At 33.7% G+C, this 11,780-nt stretch overlaps 2 protein-coding genes across 2 annotated transcripts; one reads left to right on the forward strand and one right to left on the reverse strand.

The window, feature by feature from the left end:
• Positions 1-31: 31 nt before the first annotated feature.
• Positions 32-6,392, reverse strand: LOC106777963. Its single transcript, XM_014665807.2, has 5 exons — positions 5,275-6,392; positions 4,210-4,674; positions 3,062-4,123; positions 1,885-2,068; positions 32-1,257 (listed from the first exon to the last, which is right to left on the reverse strand). Exons 1-5 carry the CDS (start codon positions 6,322-6,324, stop codon positions 293-295), a joined length of 3,726 nt encoding a protein of 1,241 aa, XP_014521293.1. The 5' UTR covers positions 6,325-6,392; the 3' UTR covers positions 32-292.
• A 2,051-nt stretch (positions 6,393-8,443) lies between these two features.
• Positions 8,444-10,240, forward strand: LOC106776624 (BTB/POZ and TAZ domain-containing protein 4). The gene is made up of 5 exons (XM_022775899.1): positions 8,444-8,674; positions 8,966-9,096; positions 9,321-9,627; positions 9,718-10,028; positions 10,120-10,240. The coding sequence occupies exons 1-5, from the start codon at positions 8,492-8,494 to the stop codon at positions 10,238-10,240; spliced, it is 1,053 nt and encodes a 350-aa protein (XP_022631620.1). The 5' UTR covers positions 8,444-8,491.
• Positions 10,241-11,780: the final 1,540 nt, after the last annotated feature.

Genomic DNA, 11,780 nt, shown 5'->3' on the forward strand with positions numbered 1-11,780 from the left:
TAATCCTCGTTGCTCCTTAGTTAAATGATAAATTTCTGTGCAATTCAGATAAAAAAAGATAACAATGTTCTGGAAAACTAGATGGGGGTTGGGATTTATGTAACAATAAAACAGGCTAAAACAATCTATAGAGGATTTGGATACATTTCTGTACACTTAAGGAAAAAAACAAAACAACAATGTACTGGTGAACTATCGTTTTAATGTTGCCAAGTATAAAAGTATGTACATCAAGCTTTTATAAATCATACTTATATCCCTACAGAAGAAAGAAACACACAAATCAAATTTTTTAGTCATCAACCAAGGTGACTCTTCCAGTTTCATACAGATGATAAATCCACTGTGGTTCAATCAACTCCTTTGCACGAATTAGTTTTTCCAGCTCATCTTCATCATTTTCTTCTGCAATTTCCCTGTCTATCTTGGGAAAAAGTTCTTGCAGAGATGACAGCATAATGTCACCCCAATCCCGGTCATCATGTTTAAACAGCTTAAGACAAACAAACCGCAAGAGTCCTAATAACAGCCCAAAGTTCTTCTGTTCTAGCCCAACAAGTGAAGAAACCATGAAAATATTGCCAACTACATCCATGATATGGGGATTTTTTTTCAGTAATGTAATCAACATTGCAAGAAGCTTATTGAATGCTGAAAATTTTTCTGGTTGAGAACATTCATCATCTTCTTCAGCTTCAGTTACTTCATAAAGTTCGGTCTTGGCTACAATCAAGGGCCATTTTGGAAAATGCAACTTCATCTGTTCAGATACAGATGAATGTTCCTCATCAGAGTCAGTATTTTTTTGAAAACTTGTAGATCCCAACCCTAGAAGCACATCAGGCAGCCAAGTCTTTACTGATGCAACAAGACGCCATGCATACCCAGAACCCATACACGATTCAATTGAAATGATTAAATCAAGCATGTTATTTGCAAGAACAAAAACTTCTGGTAAAGTTAGTGAGGATCCACTAGACCCTGCAAGAATCAAATTAAGTATTTTCGCTGCATACGTGAAAGAACTTTTCAGGCAAATAGCAATATTTCTTTTATCCTCTTCCTTAAATTGAATTTGGTTATGATGTAGTTGGTCCAATGACAATATGATATGTTGCACACATTTTGATGTGCAATTTAAGAATAATCCATGATTGTGAGGAGCAAAACACATAGCAGTGACATCAGCCATGAACTTGAGAACGGCAGTGAGCATCTTTACCATACAAAATACTTGTTGGACATCATTTGTGGATCCTATGCAAATGTTCGCAGATAATTAGTCACGGATGAAAGAAATATACAAAGAAATAATATGGATCGTGTCTGCATACACAAACATAACTTGTCAAAAGTTTTGATCAGTGTGTTAGCAACAATGGGCAAAGACAAACACCACAATACAAACACATTTTATTCTCTTCTGCAGAAAATTGGAGTTTGTCGAGTCCCAAGCTATATAGAAATCAAACACACTCTTTTGTTCTTAATAAGAAAAGAGCAGATGTCTTCTCAACAGACTCAATTTTAAATGCAAAGTGAGCCTTTACAAATTAAATAACACACATGTTTTTGTAGATATTAAATCCTAACAGTTCAAAATAATAAATTGACATATTTTGCTCATTATGTAGAACCAATAAAAGAAGTATAAGAAATCTGTGAATGATAATCCCCAGACCCAATAAACCAATATATTGTTAAATATTTATTTTAATCCAAGGGTTGACTTAAGGGTTGCGATCAATTGAAATACTTCAGGTATTGTGCTTGAGCTGCATTTTTTTTTCCTTCTATCCAGTGTGCTTGAGTTACTTACATTGGGTTAAAGCACCTAATCCATTAGGTGACCAAAAAAACAGTGCCTTATATGTATTTACTCACCTCGGTTGCTTGGGTCACTTGCATCTGTAGGAGATAGCCTACGCCTTTTTGTGGAATTTTGATCCGTTCTATTAGTAGGCTGCGAGTTACATGAATCTGCATCGTGGTTTTTCATGATGTCACCTTCTCCAAATAGTTTTTCCAAACAGTTGAGCACATGATCTATCGTCAGCTCCAAGATATTCTGCATAAATGATTTTTTTTTTAGAAAACAGAGGGAATCAAATAAGGCAAGCCATGGTTGAAACCAATGTGGTCAATGGATGATGTTATCAGATATTAATTCATCAATAAAAAGAATGGGAGTGTTATGAAAGCTGGCTCAAACCAAACTGTTGCTGCCTAGACGCAGTGATATATAAATGGTTTCAGCTGGTTGTTGCACATAAAATGTGATGGAATCGATTACTCAGTAAAACCAATTTGAATACAAAAATATGAATCTTTAATATTTTTTTAATATAAGAACTTTTTTGGTTATATACATGTTTGGGAATTTTTTAGTATAGTTCGTATCATTAACCAATAACTTGGTAACCAAATGCTCTGATCAAGTTAATAACTGGTATACGTCCAAGAACATGGTAGAAGGTCTTAAAAATAAAATTAATTAGTTCATGAAGTATAAACATTATACCATAATAATCTGCTGGAAACCTGAAAATTTCAAGAGATAAACAAATTCAACAGTTTGCCAGACAATTGCATTTTTTTTTTGTAGAAAATAATGAAAACGAAAAATCACCCAAAAAAAACTGGCAAAAGAAGATATAGGTAAATCAAATTCCATGGAAAACCTATATTAGTCAATAAGTCAACATGAAATTGCAGTTCCCATAAAGTTCAATCTTTATCGGTGCACACTTCAATTCACCAAGCTAAGGCGTTTCTAAACTTCCTTGAAAGATTACATTGGTGCTGGCCGCAGGTATTATGCATTTGATCAAAGTTTATATATTTTAAAATTCAAAGAAACAAGAGAAATGAGACGCAAGACAATTATAATTTAAAAAATTAAGAAAGAAAATCATTGGCATTAATGTGCAAGGCAATGAAAATGTACAAAATCATTCTAAGGACACATTAAAATCTGAGAAAATCAGAAATGCAAAAAAGCCAGGTAGATAAATTATAATGAGGCGAATATTTAAAAAGAAAGTGCAAAGATTCTACTTGCCTCCGACAAAAATTTAGAAGAATCAATCTTAGTTTTCTTCCTCTTTGAATCAACGTTTTGTATACTTCTGCCAACTTTATCAACAGTCATTTGCAGAGCAAGGGCTATATATGCCAAAACAGGAGATGTGTCCATGTTTTTACAGTGCCCAGAATGCACAATACTGACTTCAGAAATCACCTTAAGAGAAACAAACAACATCTCTAAACTCTGAGATTTCATAATAGCCTTTCTGAAATCTTCATGTAGAAGCAAATCTCTAACTTGCCATGCCACTCCAACAGCTACTGAATAATCGTCCTTAAAAGACTGCTTTCTGTTAATTATCTTCAATTTAATTGAAAATTGTCCGGCGAATTTAGATTTCTTTCTTTTGGAAAATGAAACACTTTGATTCGGCATTTCTGCACCAAATTTAATGTGGCAACGATAGGCAGCCTTATGCAAGAAGGCCGTTAAGGCTTCAATCAAGTCATCAAAACCACCCAGTGAAAATAATAACTTATGTACAGACCTGATTTCAGTTTGTCGACCAACATCCTCAGTTAAACCACTGCAGTTTGTGACAACACCCATGCATTCTTCATGAAGTCCAACAACATCATCTGGACACACAGTAGAGACAATGTTGAATAAAGAAGAACGGACTTCACCTTTAGACACCAGAGATAGTAAACCTCTCAGTTTCTCTCCATCAAGTAACTCTTTGAGAGCACTTATATAGTATGGTTCACTAGCTAAGTCATCACAAACATAGCAAATAGCAGCAAGGAAACCCTCAATCTGATTAGCATCTAGCTGATGTGGTGACAAAATCAAACTCAGGAATACTTTAACCAATTCCATAAGATGAGATTTAGATGCTCCTTCCAAGATGGCAAACTTGCAAAATCTTGCGCCAGCCTTTGGAGCCCTTTTTACAAGTGTAATGCAGCGATTACATGCTTCCTCAACGGGTAATTTTGAGGGAAAGTACGAAGGCATTAGTAATTTTGTTATCTTCTGAGCTACAGGAGGTTGATCGATAGCAAGAGCAGACAATAGCACATCTAGCTCCATCACCTATATAACAAATAGAAGAACGTATACTACTAAGAATTATATTAGATATAGAACCTTACTAAACAATTTTAATTTAACTCATGTACCTTATTGAACTGAAAATTTCTAACATCCTTAAGATGGACTAAGAGATCTACTGCAGCAATTCGTACTGCCAGGGCCTTGTCCAGCATTAGGTGCTGCAGTCTTGGCAAGAGCACCTTAAGGATTTCGTGAGAATGGGGACTTCCAAGCAAATAAATGATTCCATTTAACGTGGAAACCCTAACATCAGTGCATTCATCACGAGACATATCAACAAATATTTTTGTCAATACCTTTGTTATGATTGGTGAAGGAATAACTTCCCAAAACAGATGGAGGACGCGACAAGAACCTTCAACAGCAATTGTTCTCACTTCTGGACAATCATCCATTAGTAGCCTTTCTAACAGGAAAAACTGCTTATCAAGTAATGTATCCTTCTCCTCTTTGGTGGAATCGGGATCTTCAAGGGGAAACATGTCCAGAAGTAGATGCAAAGCATTTTGACGAACATTTGAGTTTGCAACCTAGTAAAGAGAAGGCTATGTAAAACTCTGAATACAGAGACAAAAACGAGAGATTAATGTAGATGATGTATATATCAGCAATATCACTTTTACTAATTTAAATTTATTACAACTCAAACAAAACGGTTTTCGAGAAACTCAACTTTAAGAGGTTCCCTTTAATTTATATGAGCAGCATGAAATTATAACTTAGTATAACAGCCATGTTTTGTTTGGTTCAAATGAGGGGGAACAAAGGAAAAGAATGTTAGCGGAAGGAAGGAGAGGAAGAACCTCTTGTTTGGTTAACAAAGAGGGAGTTGGGAAAATAAAAATAATCTACTAGTATACTTTTTCGACAGACAAATTAAATCATTAAACTTAAAAACTATTCAAGAAAACTCATATAACATCATTACAAAAAATACCCTCTGAACTCTTTAAGGATCCCATCAGTTCCACCCTAACACTTCCCCTTTGGCTAGTGATCTTAGCAACCTAATAATCAACATAGTCTACCCGCCAAAAAAAATTCAAAATCAACATACAACAAAAAGTAAAGCAGAAGAGGGAGGGGGCGGGGGCGGTGCGGAGGAGTTTATTAACTCTATCTTCATTTACCTGCAGAGACCTAAAGACGACAGGTTCGGCGAGACGAAAAAGCATTTTCTCAACCCCATCGGTGGTCCTCTGGTTAATAAAAGCTCCCAAGACCCTCCTAATATACGAAGCAAAAGGTCCAGAAGAAGCGTGTATGGCAGCATCAATCAAATCCTGCAAGAACCCATTCTCTATCTCACTTTTCGAATCCCCTTGGGCAGCTCTCCACGCCCGAAACAGAATGTCCCCATAAGCCTCCAGCATCGACTTTCTCCCGAAGGGAATTTGGGACCGAATCATCGCCAACAGTTCCTTCCCAACCTGATGGCTCAGCCCAAAGACAAATGCAAGAAATCTCCTCCCATCCTCCGATTTCAAATACAAGGGCGAAATCATACACCGAATCAGCAACAGCTTCAAGTCATCGATGCTCTCGTCGTCGAAATCGAACAGAGTGAAGGCCTCGCGGAGCAGGCAGACCTTGTGCACGTCTACCTTCTTGTTGAGCGTGAGCGACCGAGACAGCAGGAAAGGGAGACTCTGCGAAATCAGCGACTCCCTTCCCACCAAATTCTCCTTCCACCATTCCTCGCACAAACCCCCAATCGCCGATGACAGAGACAACTCCGACTCAAAAACAATCAAATTGTCGTGCAGCGCCTGAATGCCGGGAAGCAGAGCAGAGAACACGAACGGTTTTCTTGGATGCGAAACGCACAGCAGAGCAATGTGGGCGAGAATTTCGAGGCGCGCGATAAGTCCATGTTTCTCGTCGACTGGCTCAGGTTCGGAGCAGCGGGAGGAGCTACGGCGACGCTTGGAGGGAGGACAGTGAGGGGAGCCAGGGTTTTGTTCGGAGTTGGACCCTGGAAGGTTCTGGAAGGATTGGATGGAGGCGGAGATGGAATCGGAGAGGGTGGAAGGGAGAGAGGTACACAGAGGAGAGGAGGGTTTAATGGAATGGATTAGGGTTTTGAATGAGGATTTTGAAGATTTGAGGTTTTGTTTGGTGGCTAAGGAAATGAACTCTTCCGCTGATGATTGCAGAGAAGAACGAAGCCTCTTCTCCATCACGCTTTCTCCACTGTAACATCACTCACCTCCAAACTTCTTTTTTCAAATTCATACAAGAGTGGGAAAAGATTCATTTTCAAATTCTCGTCTTCATTGGGCCTTTTTATAATTCAAAGCCCAATCACCATCCTGACATTGGGCCTTTTATTATAATGTGATGTGAGTCATCTCAACAAATGCTTTGTTGCAAAAATAACAAAAACACAAACAAGTGACAATATAGTTGCACAGTTTATGAGGTATCACAACTATGAAATGCAAGATTATTTGAAAATTTTGTTAAAATATAGCAAAAAAAACAATAGTTTTTTGAAGAAAAAAAAAAAAAAAACTCTGTTGATATTTTTAGCTAAAAACGAATGGGGGATAGATTTGAGGTGTTTTTTTAGCTTTATGTTTCCTTTTTCATGGAAACGTATGCAAAATTGCAGTCAGGCTCTGATAACTCATCCTCCTCGCTCTCCTCTTTTTCATCACCCATCTTCACCCAAAAGGTGGTGATCTTCTTCAAAGGAGAGTTTTACTTCAATAATTTATTTTAATTATATTAGTTAATTAAGATTAAGGTCTTCAAGGATTTTATTGTGATTCCACAATTTTTTGTTGTGTTTTTATCCTCTCTGGGATTGTTTGTTTTTTGAAACAATATTCAGAGGACCACTTTAAAACTTCAGACCAGGTAATTCTGTTCAATTTCTCTCTTTCTTTTTCATTATTTATATCATAATTTCTTCTATTCATATTCATTTGTTTATCTTTTGTTATTTATTTAAGATTGTCAATTCATCCACGTAAACCATATCATGCATGGAAAAAATCTCCATTATTTACTGCAGTTTGTTTAGAAACCTGTTGAGAGACAATACGCAAAAACTTATAAAAACTTTTCTCAAAATGATATATAAATAATACATTTTTTATTTGAAATTAAACACTCGGTATATAAATATTAATTTATCACAACTCCACGTCATTATTGGACTTTGCTGTTGTTGCAATTTCTAATTTCATAAAGGCTGAAATTTATGAAATGAACCAACACTTTAACAATGATTGGTAAATTTGGTATGAATTTTTTAGATGTTTAGTTAATAGTTTGTTTTTGTCTAATTAATTGATATAAAATCTCTCTACAACAGTCAATTAAGACAACTGGTTTTCAAAAGTTAAAGAACTAATTATTTCTGACATATATTTAAAACTGTGAAAACAAATATAATATCAGAATTTTCTTAGAAAAAATAAATAAAGATGAAACCCATTGCACCAACCTTGTTAAAGACGTGGATAAAATTTCATATGATACTTTCTTTTCAATTATTTGTGTGAAGTTACAATCAGATAAATCAGCTTAAGTTTATATTTTAACAAGATCATGATAATAATAAACATTGCATATAACATTGATAGTGTAAATGATATCATATACATAGAAAATATGAATATTTTGTTATGCTTCTTATGATATTTATTATAAAGAACAATACATTTGAAAGTAAGACGATGCTGGGTTTTAATCTTAAAAAAATATGGAATGGAATTTCATGGATGGAAATGTGTAATATGTTTTTATTTAAATATCGATAATCATATATGTTTACTTTAAATTTGAATAATAATTTTTAAAATTATAGGATTATTTGTTATTACTCATGTTTTTTTTTATACTAAGAGTACACAAAATTAAACAAATTTCAACCAAAAATCAACTTTAAAATCAAATAAGGATCTAAGATATTTTCATCGAAGACTTAGAAAGATGATTTTATTTTTTTTAAGATTTAAAAATAAAAATTTCCCGTAACGGAGAGATTAAAAACATTTAAATATCATATTCAAATGAATGTTCGATGTTTAAAGTGATACATTATTAAATGATAATTTAATGTTTACACAGGTATATAATACACATGTTTCTTATTTGCTCTCAAAATATTGTCTAAAATTGAATGTAAACTAGGTTATGAAGTTAGAATAAATAATTTTTTTAAAATTACTTATATGTGATATGAATTATATTATAAATAATGCATTTCTTTTACTAAATAACATTTTATATTTGTTTATGCAGGAAAAAAAAAAGTGTAAAACAATGACTAACATAGTTAACGACCATTCTAAGTCTCTTCAAAATGTTAATAAACTAATTCCTATATCACCTCCTATGCTATCAATCAATTCATCTTATGATAGTAAGACATCTTATAATTCAAAATCAAGAAGACAAAACAACAACGACCCTTCATCAAGAAAGGATTTATGGGAGCGCCTTTTCTATCAAGGTTATAAAGCAGATGTTTGCATTAACACTAATAGTGGTGTTGTTTATGCTCATTCTAACATTATTGTAAGTTCATTCATCCTATTCCATTAAAAACTCATCTTATGGTCATATTATAAGATTATAATATGATATAGTAATGATTAAATGATGTTAAAGTTTTCTAAAGGATTGTTTATACATATAAAATAAAGCCATATTCATATTGAGTAAAGGATCTTTGAAATATTATTGCATTACTTTATTATGTTAATCATCGTAAAATACATACATTATATGATTAATCCTCAAAAACATATCGAGTATTTTTTATTTTCTTCCACTGTTGAAGTCATTAACTTCGTATTATTTGAATAGGCCATGGCTTCTCCTGTATTGAGAGGCATGTTAAAGCAAGCACGTCGACATGGACGATGGCGAACAATATCAATCATTGGGGTTCCACATGATGCAGTCCAAGTTTTTATTCGATATTTGTACACTTATAGGTATGTTTGATTCCTTTGTCACGATTATTGAAAGTTCTACATCGACTAAAGACAAAATTAATTTATAATATATAAGTGGGTACAAACCTTATTTTATAAACCGGTTTTGTGGGATTAAATTAGACTTAAACTTTACTTTTTAATATGATATCAGAGTCAGGTTAGAGTCTATTTCAATTTTTAATATACATTTGTTAAAACATGTTGTTAAATTTGTTTTATAGTTACGAGAAAGAAGATATGGATGAATTTGTTCTACATTTGTTGGTGTTGTCGCATGTATACATGGTTCCTCACTTGAAGTGTGAATGTGAACAAAAACTAGAATTGGGTTTACTCACCATGGATAACTTGGTTGACGTGTTTCAACTAGCATTGTTATGTGATGCTCCAAGACTTAGTCTCATTTGTCATCGCAAGATATTGAAAAACTTCAAAGTTGTTTCAAAGTCAGAAGGATGGAAATCAATGAAGTTAAGTCACCCATTTCTAGAAAAGGAAATTATAGAGTCAATGATAAATGAAGAAAATGTAAGACCATATTTTGATTTTTATTTACCTTATAGTGTGAAATTTGATTAGTCATTTATCTAATTGCTTTTACATTAATTTATTACGCAGATAAAAAAGGAAAGGATGAGAAAAATGAATGAAAGAAAGGTATATCTACAATTGTATGAAGCCATGGAAGCTCTTGTTCATATATGTAAAGATGGTTGTCGAACTATTGGTCCTTATGACAAAGATCTTCGAGCAAACCAACCATGTAAGTATTCAGCATGCAACGGATTAGAGTTGCTTGTTCGTCATTTTGCTGCATGTAAGTTGAGAGTTCCCGGAGGTTGTGTTCATTGCAAGAGGATGTGGCAATTATTCGAGTTACACTCTCGATTATGTGTTATTCCGAACGATTGTAAAGTTCCTTTATGCAGGTAATTAACAATAATACGTGTTTTATATTGAAATTTTAATTTTTACAACCTGTTCATCCCCTGCAATAGTAACACATTTTTTTGATTTCAGGAACTTTAAGGAACGAATATCAAAACAAAGCAAGAAAGATGAAATTAGGTGGAAAATATTGGTTGAAAATATCTTGAGAACAAAAGGAATCAATATAGCATCATGTTTTTTGCGACAATGATTATGACGTTGTGGTAGATGCATAAATTTTGGATACTAAGAGTTGGTTTAAAACCAAATGTTAACTGTATATTCATTTTCTGTAAGTGTTAATAAGAAAATAAGGTCAAAGATGAAAATTTTCTCTTTGTTACCTTAATTAAAAAAAAATCAAGTAGAAGAACATCTTTTTCTAATATGTTTTCTATTTTTTTTGTCATTGTTTTGTATATTTATTTAGTTTCTTATTCATTTGGTCATGGAATTATTTATTTATTCAAAAGTGTGGATATCAATCTATCATTTATATTTATGAATAGAAATTAAATATGTATATACCTTCGAATGATATCATTTTACATGATTAATAAGTACAACTTTAAAGCTTTAAAGTTTAATAATTAAGATAGTCCCATGGTTTTTATTAAATAGGTTTTTTATTTTTTTTAATTGGATCCTATTTTTGAAAATTTGAAACAATTAAGTTCTTATTATTAGTTTGGTACTAACACACTTTAAGAGCTTTCAAATAAGTAGTTTTTTTTTTGCTTAATACTCCTGATGGTCCCTATTTTCGTAAGGTTTGTTCAATTTGGTCCTCATTTTTTTTTTGCGTTCAATTTAGTCCTAAAGATTGTAAAATATGTTCAATTTCGTCCTTTTTGGAGACGTCGTCTAAATAGTTAACGGCAAACAGTCCAGACGTGCAAGGGAGTAACGAGTTGGCATACATTTGACCACGTGGATCCCTTGAGGCACAATTACGTGGATTTAATTATATTGAAATTGAAATTGGTCAAAATATTAGGTTTTTTTATGTTGACCTAATTTAAATTAAGGGTGCTTCAAATGCAATTTCTTATCCCCAATTAGTAGCGAAGTCGGGAACATGGTGGGAAGAAGATCACTCACGTCTTGCTGAAATCGAAAGCGTTGTTCATTGGCAGTGAGGCATTCACTCATTTTGTCGTGATTTAAGGTTACTATTCTGCCATTCCGGTTAGTGCTCTGCCATTCCTCTGTGCGATTTTCTTGAACATTGTTTTTTGTGCGAACTGTTTGTGCGAACTGTTTAGGGCAGAGTTTATGTTGATTGTGTATTGTTTATGGTAAATGTGAGTGTTTTATGTTGATCCATTGTTTTATTGTTTGTTTGAAAGCTTGCAAGAATAGTTTCGCCTCTTGTAGGCCATTTATTGGGTTAGATGGATGTTTTCTTAAAGGGAAGTACAAGGGGGAGATATTAATGCTGTTGGTAGAGATCCCAATGAGCAGATGTTGCCTATAGCTTATGCAATTGTGGAAGTAGAAAACAAAGAAACTTGGACTTGGCTTTTGGAGTTGTTGATTGCAGACCTTGGAGGCTCAAAAGTTTGTAATTCATGCATGTTTATGTCTGACCAACAAAAGGTATCTCTATAATTACTGTTTGTTGAATTTGGTTCTATAAGTTCTGTTTGTTCAATTTGGTCCTCATTTTCGTCTTTTTTAACAGGGTTTAAAAGAAACTATGACTGAACTTTTACCTAGGGCAGAGCACAGATTTTGCATGAGACACTTAT

This window comes from Vigna radiata, chromosome 11 (genome assembly GCF_000741045.1).
Source record: "Vigna radiata var. radiata cultivar VC1973A chromosome 11, Vradiata_ver6, whole genome shotgun sequence".
In the NCBI taxonomy this organism is placed as follows: domain Eukaryota; kingdom Viridiplantae; phylum Streptophyta; class Magnoliopsida; order Fabales; family Fabaceae; genus Vigna; species Vigna radiata.